We start from the raw sequence: 27,809 nt of genomic DNA on the forward strand, positions 1-27,809 counted from the left end.
CACGCCGTGCGCTAACTGTTGGATTGTCTGTTTATCCTTTTCAGATCGCCACTGAAGTTGAAGCAAAGATCCTAACGTCGACTGCACTCCACCGCACGCCGTGACCCGTGAGAGAGAGTTTTTTTGCGCCGCGCCCGGAGTCCGTGCGGTGCGGTGCGGCTCGGTTTAGGTGCACCTAGAACTAGAAAAACGTGACAGGTACTGGTTGCCTGGTTCCGTGGAGTTCCGATCCATCCAACCGCCGCCTTCCCTCCGGCCGTGCAACGCAACGCTGCAGTTCTTTCTTTCTGCAAAGGAGCAGAGAAGCCCCCGCAAAAGCAGCAGCCCGCACACAGGCCACGCACCCTGCACCCAGCACCAGCGAGCGCGCAGAGGAGTCACGCGACTCCCAGGTGAGGAACCCGGGCTGAGAGCTCCGAGCCAGCCGGATGGGCTCCAGCAGCCCGGCGGTGCCCGACCCCGCCCTCGCCCTCGGCCTCCGCCACCCGGGCGCCCTCGCCCGCCGCATCGCCATGGCGCGCGGCGCCGCCGTCGCGCCGGCGCTCCGCCCCTGGCTCGCCGACGCCGTGCCCCTCGTCGTCGTCGTCCTCATCGCCGCGCACGTCCTCGCCCTCGTACGACGCCACCTCCTCCCCCAATTTAAACCACCTCCTTTTGTCTGATGAGCACTCCTCCTTGTCGGAATGGTGCTGGTCAGATTGGATTGGGGCTAAATTTGGGTGTTTTGTGTGCTGTGGCAGGGATACTGGATCTACAGGCTTGCAACAGACGGCTCCAAGCTGCCTGGGCGGAGCAAGAAGCACTAGGCGGTAGCTATCGCGGTGGCTGCTGGTACGAGGCCCTTTCTTCTATTTCTCTTCCCCTCCTCTCGGTGTCGTTGGTTGTTATGCCTGATTACGGGGGTGCTTTGTGCGGAATCCTTAGAATTTGTGTCTCCTAACGAAGCTGGCTGAAATGCTGAAACATATCACTGCTGCCTTTACTGATCCAAACATTTCATGGTCTTGTAACTCAGTATCACCAACATGGTCTCAGGATCAGTTTGCAGCTGATGAACTTAATTTATAATCGATTGTTGAAAAATACACACAGAAACATGGAAAAGTTGGTTGGCCGAACAATATGATAGGAAAGCAAGTGCAGCCTCAAGCTGATCTAGCTTTGGTGAAGTAGCCTGATGAGCAGTTTATGAACAGTATGTCTTATTTGGAACAAGAACAGTACTTGTATTTAGACTTGATGTTGGATTGGATTTAGACTTGATGTTGGATGACGACGGTGACAGAGATGACGATGCATGCATGGTTTTGGTGGATATGTTAGTCGATCATGTTTTTATTTCCAATAGTACTTCAATATGCAACTATTGATCATTGTTGATTATGATTATCTGCATTTTTTTCAGTGAAATTCTTGTGCTTGGTGGTTTGTTAGGCACTTAATTTAGGAATGCATACTTGTAAACATTGAAATGAAATAAACGCTAACCTTCTAATGGTTAGGCTTCTATGTTCGGTACTCATGTTTTGAATAGCTAACAAGGCCATTCACACACTCCCACTCACCATTCCTTTCAATGTTATTTATTGTGCTGTTGTGACTGAATTGAAACCTTTCCAGTTCTTTTTATTTTTTGCGAAAGAAACTTTTCAATTAAGCACGACTTTGATACTTCTGTTATCAAGGCTTCAGCTGAGCTGAACTGTATTGTGTTATATGTTTATGCCTTTACAGAATTATTAACTATGGCAAGCAAATTTTTTGAACCTGTATTTGTACTTTACTGTTTCTCAGCCTTGTCCCTTTGTTATTGCTCTCCTATTTATTTTATCCTATTGGGCTGAAGGCCTGAAGCTGAATGTTCGACAATTAACTAGCTCCAACAAAATCGTGTGTGCATACCAGTCTCTTAGCTGGTACGGATCACAAACCTTGTCCCACTCCCAACTTTTAGATAAAACAGAGTGCGGGCTTGAAATCAAATTATTGATTGTACCACTGCTGCTCCCAAATTGATCATCTATTAATTCTTCCGTTAATATTTGGCCCAAATAAAAAGAATGCATTGCTGTAGCTTCTATGCTATCTCAATGGGATTTTAAGGGCCTCCTTGTCTTTGGAAGGAAAAATCATGCTGTGAGTCGGTTACTCAGATGATTTCAACAACTTGATTTCCCCCCCTCTTTCCATTAATGGGCTATCTCAAAGCTTAGTTTTTACATATACAAATCTATGGGGTGGTTCCCAAGACATTTTAAGGGATTTTCCATTTTAAGGGCCCATTAATGATTTCCCCCCCTCAAAATCAATATGGGGTGGTTCAAACATTTGTAACCCATTAGTAATTAGTTTTTACATAAGCAGGTACAGAGTGATTCCTTATCCTTTCTTTCATACTTGAAAAAGATCATTTCTGATAAATGACTGATGATGATGCACATACTTGTATTGTGCCATGTATCCCATTTTTTAGTACCATGCGTTAATGTCATTATCTTTCTGGAGAGAATTTGAGGAGGAAATAGTCTTTTTGCATTGCGAAAATCATGATTTAATCAGTTTTCTCCTTATGCTGTAGATACAGGCAACCGTGAGCAGTGACTTCTTTTAATTATGTGATATTTAAGCACCATTGATGGATCTTTTAAGGTTTTTATTAGACAAATTGTCCTTGTTACTGTTGCTCCCATTCCTCAAGTTCTCCAGGTTCATATAGAGTAACAAATGATGGTGAACAATTATTTAGTGAGACAATTTTGTCTGTTGATATGACTATACTGTAGCCTTCTAATGGTTGTTTTAATTTTGAGCTTACCATATTGCAAAACATTGGCTATACTGTAGTTTTCTAGTGATTGTTTTAATTGTGTGCTTACGCTATTGCAAAAACACTGTCTTTTTCAGTTTATAAGGCATCTTTCATCTATTCAAGTTGAAGAGAATAGTGCTTAACAAACGTTGACTTGATTGCCCGAGTAAACATTCTAAGAATTGCAAGTCTAAAATAAATAATTAAAGAATCACATTTTTTATTAAGTAAAACCCAACTACTGCCAACAAATACTTTCTTTTTTCTCTTTTACCTTCTGCGTCTGGCTGTCTCGCGATACCTTCTACACCCTGCAGCAGTACCTTGACCAAGTCCAGGCCCAACGGAAGCAAGCTCTTCGGCCAATCCAGCAGCAATAAAAATGCAGCAAACCAATATTTGATCGCTCCAAAATATGCATAGTGCTATAGTACTGCACGTATAGCAAAATTTATTTTCCAGATTCTAGAAATAGCCTTTGTAATACTTCGAACCTTCTCAAACTAATCATACTCGTCAATTCTGTTGCAGGCTAATGTTTTTAAAATTTAGGTCTTGCCTGCATCCTCTGGTGTTGATCCCCAAGGTTTCCAATGTGAAGTGATGGTGTGGCAACATGAGAGAACTGAAGATATGGAATCAGTCAGTTCTGGTGATTTTTTTGGATGTTGGTTTCAGAAGTGACGTGAGCTGGTGTGTGAAAGAGGGACCTTATGGTAATATATGATCATATAGATAGTTTTGAGTTTTTGAAAAGGTTCCCCTTAGGTGATGTTTCCCTGTCAAGACACGTAGCTAGCTGAGTGCTCTTGTTTTTCATCTGATGTGGGCTTGTATAATCTTATGGGCAGCTTTTTCTTTGCTCCGAACCACGTTAGTTTCAGCCTAAGTGTCAGTTTGATGGGACTTGTTTTTATGAAGAGTTTTAGCACCCGAAAAGATCGGTGTTTAGTTCAGATTCGTAAAAACTCATAAAACCTTGTCCCTCGTCCAAACGCCCTAGTTTCTTCTTTTCTTTTTCCAATCCTATCTGAACAACTCGGTGCAAATAAGATTCCATATGGCCGTGCCTCTGCAACAGGTTTGCTCATGCGCAGACGCTTCCAGGGCTTTGCAGCTCTAGATATGAATCAAGTATTTATGACAAGTGTACAGCACTAGCAACCTTAGCTCACTAACCAGAAGTTTCTAAGTCGAAATACTATGATATTCCACATGGGTCACTCCGTGTCGGCAACCAATTCTTTGTGACCTCCACACGCTTCCTGAACTCTTCCAGACCAACACAGATCGAAAACACAAAATGAAGGGCGTGCCAGATAGTCTTCGTTGCTAAAGAAAGGCAGCGGCGCCCTATTCTCGTGGGGGCGGCACGACAAATGGTACAAAGTACAGACTGGAAACACAGAACCTACAGCAGATTCGCGTCGTACTGAGCACAGCAGAGAGCTTCTGTCAACTCACAAAAGATCTCAGGACAAATCGGATCCCCTGCACCTGCAACACTGTCATCTCGAAGAAATCGGAGGAACGGAAAGAGAGATAGAAAGAAGACGGCACTTTCAGGCAATCTCCAATCTCCCACATGCTTGTAGCACTAATTAAGAGGAATCAAAGACGTGAGAGGATTGTTCTTCTTACAGCACACATGTCATAGTATGAGTGTTGACACATGGAATCGACGCCCCTTTCGCCATCACGAAAGATAGTAAAGCTAGAGCCAACTAATCACACCACTGGAAAAGAAGAAAAAAGGTAAAATAGAGAGGAAACTAGGAGAGTTTCCCTTTTTTATCTCGTCATGATGTAATAATGGATTGTTTGAACACACGGTTGATTAGATGGCAGAGATGCCGCCATTCAATTAGCGGCACACGCAGCAGAGGACGACCGCGATGATCAGGACCAGGATGAGCAGCGGCAGGGAGATGATGAGCACGAACTCCATCTGCTTTTACCTGCACAACACAGATGGAATTTTTTTTTAAGCTTTTCCTTCTTGGTTCGAGCGTTGCCAGACACGTATGGAAAATGATGATCAGGAAGGGGGAACAACAACGTTTCGAAATAGAACCAGAAGCTACACCAAATCTCTCAAGGATCGCTTGTTAACTTGCCAAGCCAATCAGCTGCCTGCCTCGATCCTTGCTTATTCGAGGCGTGACCGGAGCTTGGAAAGTCAGCAAAGGCAAAAGCCATCCCGTTTATTAGCAGTTTAGCACAATACTACAAGATGGGGGATCTAATTCGCGTGAATTATTTCAGCATCAACTAGTGGCACGAACCGATTCGATTCGTCACCATGGCCATGGCTAAACTAAATCTTTCTAGAACAGAACACGGTGCAGAAGATTTCAGGTTTCATGATCCATCCGAGATGAGAACATCTGCCAGTGTCCTCTTCTGTTCTGCCCTCGGGGAATCAATTAAATTGACACTACCTAGCATAGCAGCAGCGGAGCCGTGTACTCGGTCTAATTCCAACAGAATATAAGCACTCAATCCTAGCAGTACTGATCCGCAGAGCAGCCTTTGACTCTTATTACTGGATCACTCACTCCGCGAGCCAGTCAGCGGAAGAAGAATCACGCATGCTCGAGTCTTTTGAACTCGCTGAAGAATAATAAATCCACAGATCACGCGAGATTTGACAGGGACAGCACAGGAATCATGTCGTACCTGCGCCGAATCGAGCCGCGGGCGCTCCCTGTTGGTGCTTCGGGTCTCCTTCGACGTCGAGAGGAGAGAGGCTGGAAGGAGATCGGCGATGGGGGGAGAAGGCCGGGACGGAGGAGCGAGTGGTTTCTGGTGCTGGTGCGTGCCTGCGTCTGCGTGGGGTGGACAGGCTAAAACTAATCAGCTATAGGGGAGCGGAGAAGAAAGGAGGAACACTGGGAAGGGGAAAAACGCGTGACGAACGACTTCCGAGTGATGTGTGTCAGTCAGCCGAGGACTCCGGCGCCGGACACACCTGACTCTGAGTGGACCCAGATGTCTAACGGTCAAGTGCTTACATCATGTGTGTGTGTTTTCACGTTTGGTGACTCTGAAATCAGGACCAAAATCTGGAGAGAAAGATTACATTACATCGAAGTAGTACTACGTGGTACGACACACAGAAGTGGATCAATCAATAGTATAACACTCGGCAATACATTTCACGTTGGCGAGAAAAAGAAGAAAAAAGAGAGAGTAGATATCACACACCATGCAGAATTGCAGACGAATACACAAGGACGACAGTAGTGTCACAGCAGATTAAACGACGCTACGGCCTATATGAGAGACTACATGACGCGACGCCGGAGTCCGTCAGTCCGGCCGGCGAGGTCGGCGGTTTGGTTAACGGCAGACGACGCAGAGCACGATGGCGATGATGATGACCAGCGCCACGAGGGGCAGCGATATCACCAGTACCATCTGCATCTTTGCTGATTATCTTTGCCTTCGTACCGCTCGCTCGCGCACCTGCAAACAAAGAGACGGGCCAGGGGAAAATCAACTTCACGGACACAGAGTGGTAGTGTAAAATACTGCTGGCAAAGACAATATTAGCAAGTACTGACGGTACGCACCTGAGACCGTAGCGGCTCTGCGTTCGCGCCGAGCTGACGGAGAGAGCTGAGAAGCTTAATTAGCAAGGAGGATGTAGTACGTTGCAGAAGAGCTAGAGGAAGGGCCGCGAGTTAAATGGGGCGCGGGAGGAAGGGGGAAAGCCAAGGAATCGATCGAGAGGGGAATGGTTTGCGCTGGAAGTGTCGCCGGTTAAGTACCGATCGAATCGAAGGAGGGCAGTCGGCACAAAAAGGTAAACGCCACGCCCAGCTATAGCTTTCGCTAGTTCCCCCATCTGTAATGCTCTATGTCGGCGTGTTTAATTCTCCGGAAGCATCTGATCCATGCCGCACCTTCGTACGCAAACCAGGCTTATCCACCGGGGCCGGTGGCTCGTATTTTCTCTTTTTCTTTTCTTTTCTTCGGAAGGCAAAAGTACCGTCTTGAGTTTAGCTAGGCCTACGTCTACATAAGTACGGAGTAGTATATTACAAGTACGCCCTCCCAATATCCTGCTGCCGGAAGCCAGATGCCGACATTTTTTTTCTCGAGAAGGTCAAGGACGTATATTACGCGCATTGCTCTTGCACTCGTCGGTGGTGACGCACCGTGAGGAAAACTCGATGCTGCCTCTTGACCTCTAAACCATATCAGAGTCTGGAAAATATTATTGATGTATTAGCCGGGAAGTCGGCGGTTAGAGCCAAAAGATGCCGGCGCAGGTGATCTGAGAAACACCCAAAAGAAAACGGCGAAGAGGGTTTGATGACTGTTATAGATACGGACAGATGGATCTAGGAAGACATAACCTCATTGACTCATAGGACGAAGTCTAGCTGGCCGAGCCTCACAAATCGGAGAAGGAACCAACAAAACGATCCACATAGACAAGACTTGGGCACAGGCGGACCGGTCTGGACGGCCTGGCCCGAAGCTCGGCGTCCTGATCCTAAGTTTTCCGCCCGAAGCCCGGACTGAAAGCCCGAAAAAATCCTAAAATGTACTAAATTGAATATTTTTAATGGAAAATAGGTATAAAAAGTCATTTATTTATTCTGAAAATAATTATTTTAATACTATTTTTTTCTGGGCTTCAGGCCGGGCTCGGGCTTGAGGTTTTTGTTGGGCTTTATGAGGCCCGGCCCGGGGTTTGCCCAGATATAACGTAGACTACCTACAAAATGCGAACACAAAACTAGATCCACCATTCCAGAAGAGCAGCGACCAAACGCGCCACACTCTTCAACGCCATCGGCGAGATCGCCGTTGACAAGGTGGATGAAAAGTTGAGGAAACCTTTTTCTTACCGGCACAGTATCGCCATCGACACCTAACGCTGTTGCCGGTTGACTAAACGCTAAATTTAGAGACAACTTCTCCTAGCATCAGAGCGTCCGGCAGAAGAGGACAGGGACCCGTAGTTGCTTGCCAGCCAGCCAAGACAATAAACACAATCTGAGTTTCTAATGGCGGCTAGGTCACGGGAGGGAGTATCCAAGGTGGGCTATAGCTAGCCGAAAAACACAACTACTCTGGCTTCTTACGACTTAGTCAACTCAAGATTTTTTTTTAAAACGGCAGGCCTCCCCACCGATTTTCATTAAAGAAACCGCCAACATTCTACAACCAGAGTTCTCTGAAAATAAAAAAAAACAGAAGCAAAGGACCATACAGGTTCCAGAAAGTAGTACGGCTAGTTACAGAAACAGCAAACACAACCACCATCACCCTGGAGCAATGTCATCTCAATAGATTTTCTTTCTCCCTCAACCTGTTGTGATTGTCTGGACAGTAGGCCCCCAACCATGTCGCTTTGCATATGCATCGGCGATGACTTGCTTAAGCTTCCGCACCCCCACCTCCAGGCTTCGGCGTCCTCGTTTTTTCTGCAGAGGTGCCCACATGTCAAGGTGAGAACATAAGGAAAAGATGACAGCTGCAGGGTCAGAAGGGAATTGTTGCTTGAAACAAGCTGCATTTTTGGTTTTCCAAATGGTCCACACCACTGCTGCCCCTGCACACAACACCAGTCTCTGTTGACTAGCTGGGAAGGAGCTAAGCCACCCCCAAAACATATCCTCTGTAGTGTCAGGCGGTCTACCAAGACCAAAAGCGCAGGTTATGACTTGCCAGATAAGTTTGGCAAGGGAGCAGGAGAAGAGCAAGTGATCAACAGATTCAGCAGCTGCACAGAAATGGCATTGCCTGTCACCGGTTCATCCTGTCCTCAGCAAGTTGTCTTTAGTTAAGATACTGTTTCTCGGCACAAGCCACAAGAAGATTTTGATCTTCAAAGGGATACGAATAGCCCACGTCTGTCTGTAGTGAACCAGAGTCTGACATCTGAGATGCAAGTATAGTGAATTGACAGAAAAGGTCCTATTTTGGCAAAGTTTCCATCTAACCCTGTCATCTGCATCTCTGAATTGGAAGGTATCAAACTTTGCCAACAACAGTTGCCACTGATCAAAAGTATCTCCAAGGAGGGTTCTTTTAAATTCCATGGCCACAATCCCTCTATCTCTCACCTCCTTAACTGTAGCATTCTTTTTCCTGGTCAAGGTGAACAACCTGGGAAATTTCTAGGTTAGAGGCACATCATACAGACAACTATCCTTCCAGAACAGTGTCTTGGCCCCATCTCCCACAATCTTGTGCACACATTGCTGAAAGATAGGATTCACTTTCATCAAACTTTGCCAGAAGTGTGAGCCACCACCCTGCCCCTGTCTTGATAAAATTCGTCTCTGAAGATATTTGTTGGTAAGCATTTCCTGCCACAAACCCTCAGTATTTTCCAGTTTCCGGAGCCACTTACACAATAAGCTTTGATTCATAGTAGAAAGATCTAGCACCCGCAAACCTCCACTATCTTTGGGCAAACAAACTGTAGGCCAGTTCACCAAATGATATATCTCTTTCTCCCTTGAGTTTCCTGCCATAATATAACCCCCTTAGGAGCTTCTAGAAAAGAAAGCATATATAGGGGGACACTGCTTAAGCAGGCATTAACAAGCACACATCTTCCACCAATAGAAAGTAGGTTCCCTTTCCAACCACTAAGCTTTTTCTCCATTTTTTCTTCCAGAGGTTTCCATTTGGAATTACTCAGTCGAAGGAGCCCACATTGTAGGTGAAAATATCTGTATACTCAGACTGCCTCAAAATTGCATCTCCCAAACAAAATAACTCAGTTTTATGGAAGTTTATCTTTAGTCCAGAAAGTTGCTCAAAAATACACAGGATGAATTTCAGATTTCTGACAGTAGTGAGGTCATCTTTAAGAAGGAAGATTGTATCATCCGCATACTGCAAAATTGCCAGTCCTCCTTCCACTAGATGAGGAACTAGCCGTTCCACCAGCCCCTGATCTTTTGCCTTATTTATGAGCATATATAGCCCATCAGCAATGATGTCAAACAGAAGAGGGGACAAAGGGTCTCTTTGCCTGACCCCCTTGTAGGTGGGAAAATATAGTCCAATTTGGTCATTGACCTTGATTTCAACTCTCCCCCCTCTCACTGTTTTCATGATCCAATCACACCACTGATCCCAAAAGCCCTTAGCCTGCATCATTTGATAGAGAAAAGGCCATTTGATCTTGTCATATGCCTTTTCAAAATCAATTTTCAACAGCAATCCTGACTACTTCTTGCAGTGGATCTCATGCACTGCCTCATGGAGCAGAACAACTCCTTCCATAATTTATATGTCTTTAATAAATCCAGTCTGAGTATAAGCAATAACTTTACCAATAATCTGACCAAGTCTATTGGCTAAAAATTTTGTTAGTATTTTATAACTAACATTTAGCAGACACATAGGTCTGAATTTCTGCAGCACATTAGCATTAGGAGATTTTGAAATCAGGGAAATTATCCCATGATTTAATCTCTCAATACTAAGTTTACCAGCATGAAAGGCATCAAATAGATCCTTAAGATCCAATTTGATCTCCTCCCAAAAAATCTGGTAAAATTCTGCTGGCAGGCCATCAGGACCAGCAGTCTTGTTGTGTTGCATTTCAAAAACAGCATCCTTAATTTCATCTAAATCAAATTTTCTAGTAAGAAACAGTCTGTCCTCAGCTGACACTTGCTCACATTCAATCCCATCAATTTTTATTGAGGTCACTTCAGGTGGTCCAAAGAGATCTTTATAAAAATCTGTGACATGTTTGAGTAAATCAGCATCCCCTTTAATATCCCCACCATTGTGCTGAAGGACAGAGATGTGATTTTTCTTTTTCTTACCACTTGCTTTCAGATGGTAGTACTTAGTATTTGCATCCCTCTCCTTCAGATCTTTTTCATGAGACCTTTGTCTCCACTTAAGTTCTTCATCTCTGAGCAACTTTCTAAGATCAGTATCCAAAGAAAATTTCCTGTATTTGTCTAACAAAGACAAACTAGCAACTTCATTCTTCTTATCTAACTGATCTGATTGCTCAAGAGTCTCTTTTTTCCACTTCTTGTACTCCCCCTGTTGCACCAGTGGCACCCGGGGTACCACCGTCGCATGACGCGTGGGCCACCTCGCTTGCTCCTTGGAAGGATCGCACCCCAGGCAGCACCGCACAAGCTGCCCGACAAGTCACCAACCCGGCAGGGCTAGCCGGGCTGCAGGGGTTGCATTGGAGGGCAGCGGGAGAATTCCCGCTTGGGCGCTTCCCGGGAAGGTCACTTGCTGGGAAGGGCGTTCCCGGACGTAGGTACCCGTTACAGGAGCGGGACCAAGCGGGCAGGACAACGATGCCACGTGGCCGCTCGGCGGGCTCCCTCTGCGCAGGGCTCGTCAGGGCGAGGAGTGAAGCACAAGCAAACATTAAATGCTCCGATAGAAAAGGAATTCTCCGTCCAATCAGCCAACAGTGACTGGCCCGGTGTGAATTCTAGGCACGTAGCGCCCTAGCTGCAGGGCTACTCATCATGCATGCAAGCCAGCACACCGAGCCAAGCTGCCCTAGTTCTTTGCTCGCCACCTGTCACCCATGCACCGAGGCACCTGTGGTATCCCCTTGAGTATAAAAGGAGGACCATTGCCAATGGTCAAGGGGTTCGGTTCGGCTCGGTTCTGTTTTTTTTACTAGTTTTGGCCAGAAATAGCAAGTAGCTCTTAGCAGAAAAGGAGAGAACGCCCGGAAACTCCCTTGGCAACCTGTAAACCCTTGTTCATTGGCTAATAAGAACGTTGAAGCAGGACCTAGGGTTTTACACCTCAGGATGGCCCGAACCTGGGTAAAAACGATTGTGTGCATCCTCACGCTTGACATTGGCTTCACCGACGATCGCCGGAGCGATCCCCGATGCCCTCTGCCGAATCTAAAAGGGGGTGCCACTCACCCCCGGTGTCCTGCCTCCAGCCCAAACCCCGGCAGAAGCTATCATCGCCGCGTGGGTCATGGTGCGCTATGAGCCACCGCAGGGCACGCCAGCACACGAGGCATGGAGTGCGGAGCTGGAGGCGCTCCTGGCACTCACCGCCCAACAGCCGCAAGGCGAGGGCGCCCCGGCTGGCTTAGGCCCCGGGCAGAACCCGGGACGCGGAGACACGCCACGCGTCTCGGGGCAGGGAGAAAACCCTCCCCCGCAGGGAGGGCCGGGAGCCGAGGATCCCTTGGGGTCCTCGGATTCGTCACCTACCGTCACACGAGGCGACGCGCGGGGTGTCCTGAACGCCCGCCAGCAGGACGACCTCTGCCAACGCCTGGAGTGCCGGCGCCGGCGTGAGGCAGAGCGCCAGCGTCCAAAGGAGCAGGAGGATGCTCCCATGGGCGCCGAGGACGGCTGCACCACATTCACCCGCGAGCTGCGCCGAGTAACATGGCCCTGCAAGTTCCGAGCACCGGCGCTTGCGACGTACGACGGGACCGTGAACCCGAAGAATTTTCTCCTGACCTACACGTTGGGGATGCATGCCATCGGCGCCGACGACAAGATCAGGGCTAACTGGTTCCCGATGGTCCTCAAGGGATCAGCGAGAACTTGACTCCTCAACCTGCCTGTCGGGTCCATAGCCACTTGGGCGGAACTGCGCGAGCAGTTTGTGAGCGCGTTCCAGGGCAGCTACAAGCGCCCGGGAACCATGGCGGAGCTGCACACCATGGTGCAGAAGCCAGGAGAGATGCTGCGGAGCTTCGTCACCAGCTTCTCCAGCCTCTCCTACTCCATTCCAGAGGCAGAGGCTGCCGCCATCATCAACACCTTCGCCATCAACGTCCGCGACCCCAACATGCGGTAGAAGCTGAGCACGCCTAGGACGATGCATGAGCTCTACGCCTTGGCGCACAAGTGCGCCATGGCCGAGGAAGGGTGCTTAGCGCCTGAACTCGCAGCTAAGGCTGCCGCGAGCCCCGCTGAGGGCTCGCAGAAGAAGAGCTCCCGCAAGCGCAACGGGAAGCAAGTCCTCGCCGCGAAGTCGGGGGCTGCCTCGAGGCCTGCGAAGAAGGCCTCGCCCGCCGGCGAGTCTGGCGGCAAGCCGGGCAACGCGTCCCGCTGCCCCATCCATGCCAATGCTACCCACGACCCGCAGGATTGCCGCATCTTGCAGGGTATCAAGCAGAGGCGCGAGCAGCGCCACGAAGAGCGCCGAGCGGCCGACGCCTGCTTCAACTGCGGCGATATCGGGCATCTATCCCAGGATTGCCCGAACGACCCTAGAGCGGGGCCGAAGCCTATCGGCGGGAGCGCCGGCAGAGAGGGAGCCTAGGGGGGACGCAGCCAGGCCCGTGCCGGCAGGGAGCGCCCTCCCCGGGGACGAGACAAGGCTCACGCTGAGGAGCAGCGTGAGTCCGACTGCAGCGAGGGTGACGAGCCCGGCTTCCAGGAGCCCGCGACGTCGCCTGCATCCATGGGGGAGCTTACTGATGAGGACATCCCAACTAATGATACAACCACAGCCCCTACAGCACATACACCTCAAGTACCGAAGATACACGGACCAATTACTAGAGCTCGTGCACGACAACTAAATTATCAGGTACTTTCGTTCCTCGGTACTTCATTTAATATTAGTGAGAATATGCTGCTGCCTAAGATGGGTTCTTTTATGTGTTTTAGGAATGAAGGACCTAGCTTGCACCTCAAGGATCAGCGTTGGACAGCAAACCATGGAGGTGGCAGCAAGGTGGCGGGAGCTAGCTCAAGTGATGATTTCAGAACATTGAAACCGCCATAACGAGAGATGAGAAGAAGGCCGCATCCTCTTCATCAATGGGATTTCGGCCAAGTGGAGGATTCTCCCTCCAATGGGTATCTATGGGCCAAAGATGAGGGTTATAACCTTGTTTTATTGGGCCTAAGGCCATATAATAGGGTCCAGCCAATTTTTAGATGTTTTCGTTGTGTTTTAGGAGGATTCCTAGGCCGTTTCGGAGTCCCTCAAGGGCCTGTCCGAAAACCACCTAGTTCCCCTCCTATTTATACCCCATGAGCCCCCCCATGGAGCCTTGGGTTTTGATTAGATAAAGTTTAGCCTTTGCTACTTTCGTGTAATCGCGTGTGTCGGTTAGACCACCTGTTTTACCGTCATCAAGACTCGAACTATATTGAGTATTCAGATTCGTGAACCTTCATATCTCCTATTCGCAATTTCAGATTGCTTTTCATCTTGTTCTTGCTTGTTCTTCGATTGCTTGCAGGAACAAAGACCTTCGTGGTCAGGTTGATCGTGCCCCCGCGGGATCAATAACCTTCTGGAGTTGGTGTATCGATCGCTAAGGCGCTGCCTCCTAGGTTGTAGTCGGATCGTCAACGTCACCTCCTACCAAATCGATAATTAGGTATCTCATCGAAAGATCGGGACACCCTCGAGGCTATCACTTACGCTCTCTCATCCCATGCCGTGGTGAAGCACCTCACCCGGGACGTGTGTGCGCTGTTGCCGGATATGGAGGCACAGCAGCCGCTAAAGTGGTCGCACGTGCCGATCACCTTCAGCGCCGACGATCACCCAGCCTGGCAGCTGGGTTCAGGGGTTTTACCCTTCGTGGTCTCACCGATCATAAACAATGTGACGGTGACCAAGTTGCTGGTGGACAACGGAGCGGGGTTGAACCTCCTGTCCGCCAAGTTGGTGGAGAAACTTCAGCTTCCGCTGGAGCAGTTGAAGCCCACCGACCCGTTCCGGGGAGTGAACCCCGGGATCATGCGCCCTCTAGGGCGCATCACGCTGTCGGTTACATTCGGGTCCCGGGAAGCATTCAGTACCGAGCACCTTGTGTTCGATGTGGCGCACACCCCATTGCCATACAATGGGATCCTAGGTCGGCCGGTGCTGATCAAGTTAATGGCAGCGACTCATTGCGCCTACGGCGTGATGAAGATGCCGTCCACGTATGGAGTCCTCTCCATCAGGTGCGATCTCAAGGACGCAGCCTAGTGTGTTGGCGAGGTCGTCAAGGCCACCACCGCAGCCGATTCTGGCGACGAGGACGTCGTCGGAAGCGAAGGCTCGTTGCCGGGCGATCGCCCCGCAGCGAAGAAGGCCTGGAATACCCTGCAAGAGCTTGCCAAGGGAGGCGCAGGCTCGAGCTCGTGCCCTGGCAAGGGCCATCAGCTCAAGGAGGAGGCCACCACGGTGAAGAAGCTGCCCCTTCAAGCCGGCAATGAGGAGCGTACCGTCACCGTCGGTGCGAACCTCAATGCCAAATAGGTAAGCGCCCTCATCACTTTCCTCCGGGAGAAGGCCGACGTGTTCGCTTGGGAACCGTCGGACCTCCCCGGGGTCCCTAGGGAGGTGATCGAGCATCAACTCGCGGTGCGTCCAGACGCCCGCCCTGTCAAGCAGAAGATCTGCCGGCAAGCACAGGAGCACAAAGATTTCATCAAGCAAGAAGTGGACAAGCTTAAGACTGCGGGGGCTATCAGGGAAGTACTATACCCCACTTGGTTAGCTAACCCTGTAGTAGTACCCAAAGGGGAGTGTAAACTTCGCATGTGTGTACATTTTACTGATCTTAACCGTGCGTGTCCTAAAGATCCTTTCCCTGTACCTCGCATTGACCAAATAGTAGATTCCACTGCCGGTAGTGATTTGCTGTGTTTTTTGGATGCTTTTTCTGGCTACCATCAAATTAAGATGGTAGTCGAAGACGAAGAAAAAACGGCGTTCATCACCCCGGTTGGCTGTTACTACTACACGTGCATGCCATTCGGATTGAAGAATGCAGGCTCAACATTCCAGCGTGCTTTACGCGAGTGTTTGGGATCCCAGCTAGGCCGAAACGTTGAGGCCTACATGGATGATATCGTCATCAAGTCAAAGCGCGGGGACTCGCTGATTGATGACCTGCGGGAAATGTTTGATAAGCTCCGCAAGATCAAGCTCAAGTTGAACCCTGAGAAATGCACCTTTGGTGTAGACTCGGGGCAGCTTTTGGGCTTCTTGGTTTCGAACAGGGGGATTCAAGCCAACCCAAAGAAGATAGAAGTTATCGAAAAAATGGAGACTCCCCACAGGGTGAAGGACGTGCAGCGCCTCAACGGCTGCGTACTGCGCTGGGACGTTTCATTTCAAGGCTGGGCGAGCGCGCCCTCCCTTTTTTCAAGGTGATGAAGAAGAAGGGCCCAATAGACTGGACCCCCGAGGCTGAGGCGGCGTTCCAGGATCTCAAGCAGTACCTGAAGTCACCGCCGATCCTCGTCGCCCCCAAGCCGAGCGAGCCGCTGCTACTCTACCTAGCGGCGACTGACCAAGTGGTCAGCTCGGTGCTAGTTGCCGAGAGAGAGGGAGACCTCCCGGAGGCTGACCCTGCGGGGCAGGGGGCTGCGCGACGCCCGCACGCGGTACCCGCAAGTGCAGAAGCTCTTCCTGGGGATCCTGCTTGCATCACGCAAGCTGCGCCACTACTTCCAGGTGCACCACGTCACGGTGGTGTCGGGATTCTGCCTCGAGCGGGCCCTCACCAACCGTGAAGCCACCGGAAGGGTGGCCGAATGGAGGATGGAGTTGTCGGAGTTCAACCTGTACTTCACCAACACCAAGAGCATCAAGAGTGCGGTTCTGGCTGATTTCGTTGCGAAGTGGACTTCGACAGGCAAGAAGAGCCAGAGACCAGCCTGCCTGGCAAGCTGGACGAAGGCCACTGGATCCTGTACTTCAACGGCGCGTTCATCCTGCAGGGAGCTGCCGCCGGAGTCGTCATCGAGTCATCCACAGGAGACTAGCTGAAGTTCGCCATCTAGCTCGACTTCCCCAACGCCACCAACAACACGGCTGAGTACGAAGGGTTGCTCGCCGGGTTGCGGGCGGCGATCGCTCTTGATATCAAGCGCCTGGTTGTTCGCGGGGATTCCCAACTCGTGACCAACCAGGTTAACAAGGACTACGACTGCCCGCTGATGGCAGTGTACGTGGATGAGGTCCGCAAGCTGGAACGCAAGTTCAAGGGTTTGCGGTTCGAGCACGTCAAGCGCAAGGATAACTTCGCGGCTGACGAGCTGTCCAAGTTGGCAGCAGAGCGCCGGAAGGTTCCGGCGGGGGTGTTCTGGCACAGGTAGACTGCGCCTTCGGTTGCCCCCAAGCCGGCTGCCGGGAAAGCCCCCCGGCACCCGAAGGAAACCCCGCAACAGCAGAGGTCCATGCCGCTGATGTAGCGGCATGCATGAGCAAGGAAACCCCGCCTTGGGCGGTGGATATTGCCCGCTGCCTGAAGGGAGAAGCCCTCCCGGAAGATGACGTTGCCGCGGAACGCGTAGCCCAGCAAGCTAAGATGTACGCCCTGGTGGACGGGAACCTCTACCGGAGGCGTGCAAATGGAGTGAAGCTTCTCTGCGTGCCACAAGACGAAGGGCACGCACTCCTGGAAGAGATACACTGAGGCACATGTTCCCACCATGTGGCCTCTCGGGCTCTGGCCGGCAAGGCTTTCTGGCACGGCTTCTACTAGCCTACAGCGCTAGTCGATGCCGAGCAACTGGTCAAGACGTGTGAGGCGTGTCAGTTCCATGCAAAGAAGAGCAACCAGCCGGCGCAGGCCCTGCAAGTCATTCCATCCTCCAGGCCGTTCGCGGTTTGGGGGCTGGACATCGTCGGCAAGTTGCCGAGAGCGGTTGGCGGCTACGAGTACTTGCTAATGGCCATCAACAAGTTCTCCAAGTGGGTGGAAGTGGAGACAGTGCGGAAGGTGACCGCTCATGCAGCCATCAAATTCTTCAAGGGCATTGTGTGCCGGTTTGGTGTGCCTGACGGCATCATCACCTACAATGTCACACAATTTACGAGCGCCGTGTTCCAAGCCTACTGCGAGGACATGGGCACCAAGATCCACTTTGCTTATGTTGCTCACCCAAGGAGCAACGGACAGGTGGAGCGAACCAATGCAGAGGTGCTGCGGGGGCTCAAGACGAGAACCTTTGACAAGCTCAAAGGCCACGGGAAACACTGGGTCGAAGAACTCCAGCCTGTGCTCTGGTCAATCAGGACCACACCTAGCCGGGCAACAGGTGAAACTCCTTTCGCCCTTGTCTACGGGGCAGAAGCGGTGCTGCCCCTCGAGCTCAAGCATGGATCCCATCGAGTACGCGCGTACGGCAACCATAGCCAACACGATCAGAGGGTTGACGATCTAAACTTCATCGAAGAACTTCGATGCCGGGCAGCTGGGCGGGCTGCACGCTACCAGCAGGGACTCCGCCGTTACCATGACAGGCGGGTCCGTCCCCGGGAGCTCGAGATCTGAGACCTTATCCTGCGCCGGATACAAGGAACGAAGGCCGGGAACAAGCTGGCTCCGAAATGGGAGGGGCCCTTCCGGGTAGTGCAGGTAACCGGGCCGGGGGCTATCCGGCTGGAAACCGAAGAAGGCTTGCCGGTGCAAAACAGTTGGAACCTTGAGCACTTGCGTAAGTTCTACCCGTGAAGCGGCGGAGCCCGACCCACAGGTGATGCTCCAGCAGCATGCCTCTCGAACTAGTGTAGCCGGGCAACCCCCGATTGTAAACCACTAGTTTCTATGAATAAAGATAAGTGCTTTCCTCTGAGTTTCATGTTGTCTCGATTATTTGCATGTTTTTTTCTTCTGTCTCCTTTAGGTGCAGAGAAGTCTCGTTACATCCTTGGTTGTGAGCAGGGGGCTGCCGGAGCCTCGAAAACAAAAACCCGTTGCCGGATCGCTCCGGCACGGGCCCATGCCGTTGCCGGGCTCCCCTCAACGCGCATCACACAGAAGCTGCGTCCTGGAATGGAAGAGTGCTCACACCCAAGTTTGGTATCGATCCTTCTGTGCACGGTGGCTGGGAGGCAGGAGGGTTACCTGTGCTCTATCTGTGTTGCGTCTTTTTTCGTGCATTTCGAAAAAAAATTGCAGCATCTTGGGCTCGGTAAGGATCTGACATGCAGGACAAGGACGGAACTGCGCGCACGGTGATGCTCATGGAGCTCACGGGCCGTGTCATTTAGCGGTAGCCAATGGTGCATGGCGACCGCTTCGAGGTTCTTACCGCACTTCAAGGTTCTTGCTGCAGGAGGGTGTCACCATTTGTGCCAGCCCGCATGGTGGCGAGATTCTTCACCACGCCTATAAAAGGGCGTGATGGCCATGGAGCAACTCAGAGTGAAGCTAAGAAGATACCTGCGAAGGCGAGGGAGGCCGCGGAGGCACGGTGGTGGTGCATGCCATTAGCCCTCGCTTGGGTACACTGCCACCGTGCCCTTGTCGCATCCCTCCAGCGGGTGTACCTAAGGTGGTTCCGAGGCAAGGGCTGCCACGGGGACGCTGTGGTGGAGCCGCCATCAGTGCTTGGTGCCGGCGGCGGTCCTGCCACAGCGTTCCTGCCGCATCCCTCCAGCCAGCGTTCCAAGTGCGAGAACAAACAGCTAAGTGCATGATCCTAGCCACCTAGCTTTCTGACACTTAACATTGGCTCGTTGGTGTGGCTCGAGTCCTGTGTGTGGCTGGGGTGTTAGAAAGACGCTTGTGGGGGCAGTGCGCTCTTCATGCGGCTTGCGGGTCCGTCCCGTGGGCGCGTGCTTGGGAGTAGCTATCCCGCAAGCGGAGTGGCTCGCCGCTGCTACTTGACCCCAGGTCGGCAGTGCGGGTCCGTCCCGGGTCCTTGGTCCAGTTAACTGTGTGGCGCGCGAGCCCCCGACAACACAAGGCATAACACACGGAAGTCAGAAGATCCACCCCGCGAGTCAATTCCGGGAACAAGAAGCAAGTACCAAGTAGAACAAGAAAGCGAAATTCATAGAAACAGTGAACGATTACATAGACTAATAAAACATCAATTGTTCAACGGCGCCAAGCACGATACTTGCAGGAATCAAGAACAAAGACACAAAGATAAAACGAGGACCGGCAGGGGGCGGCAGCGACTAGTTGCCGGGGTCTTCAGCCGGGGGCTCCGCCTCTGGCTCCGGCTTCGGCTTCCTTTGCATCCGGTCCACCACCTCCTCGACGAACCTGCTCACCGCCTTGCAGTGAGTAGGGCCGTCCTCGCCGTCTGACCAGGCGTCCAGCAACGTCTCGAAGGGGAAGTCCGGGTGGTGGAGGTGCACCCGAGGGAGGATCGTCTCAGCGATCTCCCTGGCGCACGAGGCTATCTCCCCGTCGCAGAACTTGGATATCCACACGTCGAGCGCCCCGAGCTTCCCCACCATGTCGGAGAAGAACGGGATCAGCGTGCTGATGTCCGTGCCGTCCACCTGCACGGCCTGCAGCTCGAACTGCGGTAGCAGGTCGCGAACCACCTGGGCGATCCCGAGCAGCCTCACGGTCTCCCTCCGGCGCTACTCCACCAGCTTGGCGTGGTTGCCGCGTGCCAGCGCCACAACATGCTTGGCCTAGCGGAGGAGTTCCGCTTGCCGCGAGATCTCCGTGGCCTTGGCCACGTTGTCCTCGCCCATCTTGACGAGCTCGCCCCGGGCAGTGGTCAATTCGGAGTCGAGTTGGGCGCTCCTTTCCTTGGTGGAATTGAGCTCCTTCTCTCGCCGTGCCAACGCCGCTGCCACGTCCTCCGCGGCCTTGGTCTGCTCCTCTAGCTTGGTGCGCAGCCCCTGGAGCTGGGAGAGGTAGCTGCTGACCAGCTCGCTCTTCTCGTTGAGGCGAGCTTGGGCCGTAGCGAGCACCTCCTCGTGCTCCCTGTTGGCCTTCTCCTGCGCTGCGGCCAGCGAGTCCAGAGCTTGCTAGTGCTCGGCGCGCTGGGCCTCCAGTTGCTGATGGAGCTCCGCCTCGGGGACGACCGGCGCTACGGCTTCATCCCTGGCCTGCCGGGCCAGGCGCGTCTCCTCCCGTAGCCGGGAGAGCTCTTGCCGTTCCCTCTCGACGGCTTGCCGCACTTCGCCGAGCTGGCCCTTCGCGAGTTCGTGGCGCTCCTTCACTTGGTTGAATGAGGTGACGAACGCCAGCTGCTGCTCCTTGATGGCGTCAAGGAACTGGTGCCCCCAATCGTAGACGCTTGGATCCTAGGTGATTGGGTCCCAAGTCGCCCCGGCAGGGATGCCGAGGTCTGGGCCGAAGGTAGCGGCTGATGACGACAAGGCCCCCGCCGCCACTGTTTGGCCGGGGGGAGCGTCGTCCGCTTGCAGCGGAGCCGCCTGTTGCTCCCCTGCCGCAGCCTCCTCCACACTCACGCCCATAGGTTGCGGAGCTAGTGGAGTTGCCGCGCCCCCGGCAGGAGACGCCTCTTGCTGGGCGGCCGCGAGATCCGCGCCTTCGGCCTACGTGGCCAGGGACGCGCCGCCGAGCCCCGCCTCGGTAGCGATGGTGGGCGCCGCCACTGTTGTGTCCGGCACAGTGGAGCTTGGCGCGGGAGCCGCCTCTGGCCCCTCCCTCATCTCCGCATCCTCGACGTCGGAGCCGAGATCGACCACCGCATCGCCCGTTCTCGCTGCGGGCGCGGTGGGGGCTGCGACAAAGAAAAAATTAGAACTTAAAGCTAAATTGAGGTACCCGGCGACGGACGCGAGGAATCTCTGAGAGAGTACCTTGCGGGGCCGCCGTGCCTGCGGGAGGAGCCTCCTCCCCCTTCGTCCCGGCTTCTGCTGCCGGGCCGCCCGCCACGAGCTGGATTTCGCCTACGGGTCAGGGAGGCGGTACGGTTGCGGGTCAGTGGGCGGAGGAAACATAAACAATGGAACCAGAAGAGGGATTAGTACCTGTTGCCGGCTCCTCCTCCACTGGGATTGGGTCGGCGGCGGGCGCGTTGGCGGCGCCACCAGCCCCCGCGCTGGCCGAGTCGGCGTTGGCATGGGCCCGGGTGCGCGGCTTCTTGCTCGGCACGGCGGGTGGCGAGTCGGCCCTCCCCTCTTGCCGGCTCCCGTTGGGGTGCCGTCCTTCGGGGGGTTGAGCTTGAACTCGTAGCCCCGGAAGAGCCCCCGCTTGGGCGAGGCTGTGGGCGCCCGTGGGGTTGCTGCACCCCCGGTCGCCGCGGAAGCCGCCACGGCGCTTGCGGTCACTGCGGAGGTGGCCGCTACTGCGGGCGCTCTTGATCTACGCAGGATCAGGGGTGCGTCGTCCTCGTCCTCCTCCTCTTCCACTGCGGGGAGGACCGCTCGGGTCCCGGCAACTTGACCCGCCTCGTCACTGAAAGACTCGAGGTCGGGCCAGCTGAGCTCCGACTCTCCCTCACTCTCCTCGACCACCCGCTTCCCACGGGTTGCGGGTGGAAGGGGTCGCAGGGTCCGAGCAGGAGATTCTGACATCAGCCCCCACTCATTGCAAGGCGGGTAGCTGCTGATGATGTGGTGCTGCCCCTGGACGCTGGAGTGGAAGGAGGGAGCCCCCGGTGAAGGGGGCATCTTCGTCGGTGATCCCCTTCACCCACTCCCGGATCGCATCCGGGGCCACGCCCCCGTTCTGGAGGCGGGTGGTGTCCCTGGGGCCCGTGTACATCCACACGAGGCGGGAGCGCAGCTGCAGCGCCGGCTGATGGAGGTGCGCGCCACGTCGAGGTCGGTGAGCCCTGCTAGCCGCAGGGCCTTGATCCTCTCAACGAGGGCGAGGAGCTCGGCGTCACAGCTGTAACGGTCCCGCCAGCAGCCATTGGTCACCTCCTCGGGTTCCTCCACGCGAACCCAGCACCAGTCCGTGCGCCATTCCTATCGATCTTCTTCTCCGACCAGACGATGAACTCTGACTTCATCCGGTCACGGGCGCGGAACACCACCCCCGACGACATCGCCTCCGCCTGCTCGACGCGCGGGTAGAAGTAGTGCCAGAATAATGCCACCGACGGCATCACTCTGATGAACCCCTCGCAGAGGAACTGGAAGACGGCGAGGAGGAAGAGGGAGGTGGGGTGGAGCTGCGCCACCCGAAGCTGGTACGGCTCCATGAGCGCGTGGAGGAACAAGGAGTACGGAGGCACCAACCTGGCGAGGATGAAGCGTGCGAACACCCGGAAGTCGTTCTCCTGGTGCTCGGCGCCGGCGGGGAAGATGAGAGTCTCCCCATACTCGTTGAACCGAGAGGCGACGGCGTGCCGGACCTTGTCCAGCCCCTCACCATTGTAGCCGGGCCGGAAGAAGGCGTGCGTGGCCCTCAGCGCCCGTTTCTTCTGGTCCTTCTCCGAGATGGGTTTCTTGGGAGCCTTCTCGCTCTTGCCGGCCGCGGAACTCTTGGAGCCTTTCCATTTCCTAGGAGCGGTGGGCGCCATGGGGAACGTGGGCGGAAGCTAGTAGGTGCACAAGGAAGCTAGGGGATGAGGAGGAAAGGTTGGGGGGCTAAGTGTTTGCTCCTCAGCGCAGCGGTGGGGTCTTATAACGCCCCGACGCTAAGCAACGTTCACATCCGCACCCTACGGGTGTGCTGGGGATAACTACGCTTCAAGAGGGTAGTGCAGGGCGTGGCCTTAACCACCCGTGTTTAAGGGGGAGGTTAGGACGGAAATCTCGCGCCCACTACTTTGCCCGTAACGGCAGAGTCCCCGGAGCAGCGCATAGACAGGGACCCGAAACAGCTCGGGACCCACGCGTTGGTTAAGGGCGTAGCGCGGCAACCGCACAGGGAAGATTTCACCCGGGAACAGATGTTGCCGGTCCACGCCCGGGGGCTACTGTCGCACCAGTGGCACCCGGGGTACCGCCGCCACATGACGCGTGGGCCACCTCGCTTGCTCCCCGGAAAGATCGCACCCCGGGTAGCACCACACAAGCTGCCCGGCAAGTCACCAGCCCGGCAGGGCTAGCCGGGCTGCGGGGATTGCCCTGGAGGGCAGCGAGAGAATTCCCGCCTGGCCGCTTCCCGAGGAGGTCACTTGCCGGGAAGGGCGTTCTCGGGCGTAGGCACCCGTTACAAGAGCGGGACCAAGCGGGCAGGACAACGACGCCACGTGGCCGCTCAGCGGGCTCCCTGTGCGCAGGGCTCGTCAGGGCGAGGAGTGAAGCACCTGTGGTATCCCTTTTAGTATAAAAGGAGGACCATTGCCAACGGTCAAGGGGTTCGGTTCGGCTCGGTTCGGTTTTCTTTTACTAGTTTTGGCCAGAAATAGCAAGTAGCTCTTAGCAGAAAAGGAGAGAACGCCCGGGAACTCCCCCGGCAACCTATAAACCCTTGTTCACTGGTTAATAAGAACGTTGAAGCAGGACGTAGGATTTTACACCTCAGGGTGGCCCGAACCTAGGTAAAAACTATTGTGTGCATCCTCACGCTTGACATTGGCTTGGCCGGCGATCGCCGAAGCGATCCCCGACGCCATCTGCCGAACCTAAAAGGGGGTGCCGCTCACCCCCGGTGTCTACGCCCCGGGCTACGACACCCCCCCTTCCATGTTTAAATGCCAGCCCTTCAAATGTCTCCTGACCCTTCTGGCCTTCTCCTGCCACTTATCCATATCATACTTACAAAAAGTATCACCTGACCAACTCTTCTTAACCAGATCATGGAAACCCTCTCTCTCCACCCAAGAATTCTCAAATCTAAAGATATTGCTATGTGGTGGGTCAACTCCAGAAGACAGCAACAAAGGCACATGATCAGAAAGATCCCTGTTCAGCCCAGTCACAGTTGCTAGAGGAAAAGAAAGCTCCCAACCTGTACTAACCAAAATCCTGTCCAACTTCTCAAAAGTGGGGTCCTCTTGATTGTTAGCCCAAGTGAACAATCTCCCCTGAAGAGGCATCTCTTTCAACCCACTAGTTTCAATAATGGAATTGAAAAGATGACTCCATTTATCAAGAGAACAGGGTTTATTCTTTTCACAAGTTTTCCTAATGATATTGAAATCACCACCTATGACAGCAGGGCCCTGCAGTTTATTGCATAATTGTGCAAATTCTAACAGGAAACCCTCCTTAAATTCAGGCTGAGCTAGTCCATAAACCACCACAAGATGCCACTTATATTGGGAATGTTTATCCATAAAGTGCATACAAATGAAGTGTTCCCCAAGTTCAGAATCCAAAACAGCACATGAATCAGAATTCACACCTAAAAGTAGCCCACCAGATCTACCTTTAGGATTTACAGAGAGCCACTCAAAGTTTCTAGGACTAGATATACATCTGAGCCATTGTGAAGAGGGATCATTCTTCATAATCTCTCCAAGACCAATGAAGTGAGCCCCCTGTTCAACAACCATTTCTCTCAAGAAGCTTTGTTTTTCAGGGCTTCCCAAACCCCTACAGTTCCAAAAGATCCCTATCATAAACTAAGTCTTTGGCTTAGGGGGCCTCCCCCTTTTTTTGGCTGGCTCAACCCTATAAACAGGGGAGCACAGCTTGACAATCTTATTTCTAGGTTTAGTTAGCTTAACCTGATCCTGGTTAGCATTAATTCCAGAAACAAGATTATCATTCTCATCACACAACAAATCCTCAACTTCCTCTGTTAACAGCTCGAACTGCCCAGTATCTAAAGGAGCAGCATATTCTTATCTTTACCTCCTTCTCTAAACAAGTATAATCTTGACTCTTTCAATTTTTTAATAACATCAATAAGTTCTAAAGATTGATCAGAACTAGCACAAGAAACACCTAAATTCTCAGTCAAATTCACTAAGAAGCTAGTATCAGAGTTAAGGACAGTAGGAATACAAGAGACAGAAACAGCACCTGAAAATGGAGTTCTTAGCTTCAGCACGCTTCATGGCCAAATCAGTTCTGTCAGCATCCTCTTGCCCTTTGAGCCTTTCACAACGCCTCCTTTCCGGAGGTAGAGTTGCTTTCTTTTTCTTCTCATTCAGCCCAGCCAGTTTACTATCCTTCTCAGTTTCAGCTTCAGCAGTTGAAGTCAGTTTAACTTGCATTGTTTTCTTCACTTTGGTAGCAAAAGATTCTTGAGAATCAGGTTGCTCAACCTCCTGAGAAAAATGCACTCTCTCCTGGCTGCTGCCCAGAATCTCATCATCCACATTCCCCAAGCCAACATCATCCATTCCAGTCAGAGCATGACCATTTCCATCTACAGGGAGATCCAAGTGATCATCTGGAATTTCCTCAACAGCCATTTCACCAGACACTATCAGATTAGTTGTAGGGCCAGCCACGGGAAGTACTGGTGAAGTAGCAGCCACAACAGGAACACCCCCAGCTGTCAGATTTTGAGGCAGAATGTCACTAACTCCCACGGATTTAGTTTTTTTCTGTCTGTCGGACATATTTGCTTCACTGGCCCTTTTCTGAGAAATCTCCAAGGTACCTGAGATGATCACTTCCTCCACAGAGAAGTGAATATCATACATGTCTGGAGGCACACTAAAGTCAAGAGTCAAAGGAAATTTAGCAATACTCTTCACATCCACTTTAAATCTCACTAAACCAAGCTCTTCCAGCATCTGCATATCAACCTGATGAACAACCCCAATGAGAGAGCCAACCTCAGAAATGCCCCTAAAGTTCTTCATATCTTTTGGAACACCCTCTGCCCGAGCCCAAATGGAGAATAGGCAGCCTTTGGTTTGACCTCGCTGGACGCTCTCACAACGTTGATGTAAGCATTAGTACCTTTTAGCCGAAAATCCTCAAAATCCACTAGCAGATTAAGCTGAGCCGCAGAGGGGAAATTGACAAGGAAAGCTTTGCCTCTAGGAACAGCAGTCCAATGCCACGTACCAGGGATATGGCGCTCCAATCCTTCTTGAAGCATAGATGCATGAAGAGTGCCTCTAGTGACTTGAATCAGCCCAAGCGTCGAAGCACGCTCCTCACGCTTCGAGGGCTTGGCATGTTGAGCAGCAAAGAATCCCTGTTCTGGCGTCCGCAAACCAACAGGCTGCATCAGAGGTTTTGGCTGACTCGGCCACACACAACAAGAGGTAATATGTGTAGATTTCTCACAGGTCAGGCAGAAAACCTCGGTTGAGCAATCCTTAGAATTGTGCCTAGAGACCCCACACTTGTAGCACATCGCCGGTCTATTCTAACCAAAAGCAGCATCAGAAGCAATTACCTGTGTGGAGGAACGAACTGCACCCGATGTACCCACAGGTATCCCCGCCGCCGACAAGGGTTGGCCCGCCGCACCACCACTGGAAGGCTTCTTCTGCCACTGGCCCTCCTTAGCCATAGCAGGCTGCACCAGGCGACCCAAGCTTCCACCCTCACCCGAACCACCTCCAACTCCACCGCCAGCTGCACACGGCGGTTCACGAGATGGTGGCTGAGATCCACCAACAACCACACTGGGGCGGCGTCCTAGATCCCCACCCATGCACTGGCCATGACCCGCCATCTTCCTCCGTCGCGTAGGCCTGTTTCGATGCCGCTTGACGGGTGGTGGAGAGAGCAAGACCTCCTTGTAGGAGCAACGTTCTCCCCCCCCCCCTCCGCCTGCGCCGCCGCTTGATCTAAGGCTGGAGGGGAAACTCGGGGAGCTGGATACACAAACCGGCTCGGGAGGTCTTCCTGGAGCTGAATCTGGATCGAGCCGACCATTGTAGAAGCTGGTCAAACCGAATCCATCAGGGGCTCCTGACAAGCACCCCCACTAGGTCCATCGCAGCCGACAACGTGTCGCCAATCGACAAGCGCAGCGGCGGGCGAAAATGATCCACCCGTTGGCGCCATTGGCCCGACGGGAGCTCCACATCCTCCGCTGAATTCACCATTCTCAGGTCCTCCTCAACAACCAAGTCAGGCTATGTAGGCTTCATCGGCAAGCCAATCGACTGATACATCCACCAGTTACCAGTCGGGATCGGAGATCTCCCCTCAGGCAGGGAAGAGATTTCCAGAGAGCGCCTCTCATCATCCGAAACCGAGGCACAAGAGAACTCAGAGCAAGTTTCAGCAGCAGAGACCAAATCCGCATCCGATCGGCGAGACACTGGCAACATACCAGGTGTCAACCACCAAAGCGAGTCACCCAGCCTGGATGCCGCCGCCTTCCCCAACCCTTCCAACGAACTCAACGAGGAATCCACCGCAAACGCCGAAGAGGATGCGTCCACATCCCCCATCTGCGCAGACTCAATCCACACACGATGACAGGGGAACTCCAGCATCAGGCCCGAGACCACCGCATGATCACCGTGCAGGACCGTCTCATCAATGGGGGATCCATCCACGT

At 52.8% G+C, this 27,809-nt stretch overlaps 2 protein-coding genes and 1 long non-coding RNA gene across 6 annotated transcripts; 1 reads left to right on the forward strand and 2 right to left on the reverse strand.

Moving 5' to 3' along the window:
* The first annotated feature begins 156 nt into the window (after positions 1-156).
* LOC100841653 lies at positions 157-3,765 on the forward strand. 2 transcript variants are annotated; one of them, XM_010236524.3, is made up of 3 exons: positions 157-614; positions 741-831; positions 3,362-3,765. In XM_010236524.3, exons 1-2 carry the CDS (start codon positions 429-431, stop codon positions 804-806), a joined length of 252 nt encoding a protein of 83 aa, XP_010234826.1. In that variant the 5' UTR covers positions 157-428; the 3' UTR covers positions 807-831; positions 3,362-3,765. The 2 variants fall into 2 exon arrangements, with proteins under 2 accessions (XP_010234826.1, XP_003574064.1); XM_003574016.4 differs by having other exon boundaries at positions 193-614; positions 3,341-3,765.
* A 572-nt stretch (positions 3,766-4,337) lies between these two features.
* On the reverse strand, positions 4,338-6,687 carry LOC100841960. The gene is made up of 3 exons (XR_138281.4): positions 6,385-6,687; positions 5,489-6,277; positions 4,338-4,767 (listed from the first exon to the last, which is right to left on the reverse strand). It is a non-coding gene; the product is annotated as an uncharacterized LOC100841960 (long non-coding RNA).
* Positions 6,688-7,936: 1,249 nt separating this feature from the next.
* LOC106866342 lies at positions 7,937-26,957 on the reverse strand. 3 transcript variants are annotated; one of them, XM_014900393.2, is made up of 3 exons: positions 26,579-26,957; positions 25,355-26,486; positions 7,937-8,250 (listed from the first exon to the last, which is right to left on the reverse strand). In XM_014900393.2, the coding sequence occupies exons 2-3, from the start codon at positions 26,143-26,145 to the stop codon at positions 8,058-8,060; spliced, it is 984 nt and encodes a 327-aa protein (XP_014755879.1). In that variant the 5' UTR covers positions 26,146-26,486; positions 26,579-26,957; the 3' UTR covers positions 7,937-8,057. The 3 variants fall into 3 exon arrangements, with proteins under 3 accessions (XP_014755879.1, XP_014755878.1, XP_014755880.1); XM_014900392.2 differs by having other exon boundaries at positions 25,355-26,491; XM_014900394.2 differs by lacking the exon at positions 7,937-8,250 and adding an exon at positions 8,967-9,299 and having other exon boundaries at positions 25,355-26,957.
* Between the last annotated feature and the right edge of the window lie 852 nt (positions 26,958-27,809).

Source organism: Brachypodium distachyon, chromosome 3, assembly GCF_000005505.3.
Source record: "Brachypodium distachyon strain Bd21 chromosome 3, Brachypodium_distachyon_v3.0, whole genome shotgun sequence".
Lineage (NCBI taxonomy): Eukaryota > Viridiplantae > Streptophyta > Magnoliopsida > Poales > Poaceae > Brachypodium > Brachypodium distachyon.

What these genes read in the sequence shown, in the direction of transcription:
- LOC100841653 (XM_010236524.3), top strand. Translation starts at nt 429, where the DNA reads ATGGGCTCCAGCAGCCCGGCGGTGCCCGACCCCGCCCTCGCCCTCGGC. An exon ending in CCGCGCACGTCCTCGCCCTC is followed by an intron (nt 615 to 740) that starts GTACGACGCCAC and finishes GTGCTGTGGCAG; the next exon opens with GGATACTGGATCTACAGGCT.
- LOC106866342 (XM_014900393.2), bottom strand. Translation starts at nt 26,145, where the DNA reads ATGAAGAACTTTAGGGGCATTTCTGAGGTTGGCTCTCTCATTGGGGTT. An exon ending in GCTAAGAACTCCATTTTCAG is followed by an intron (nt 8,251 to 25,354) that starts GTGCTGTTTCTG and finishes GCACCTCTGCAG; the next exon opens with AAAAAACGAGGACGCCGAAG.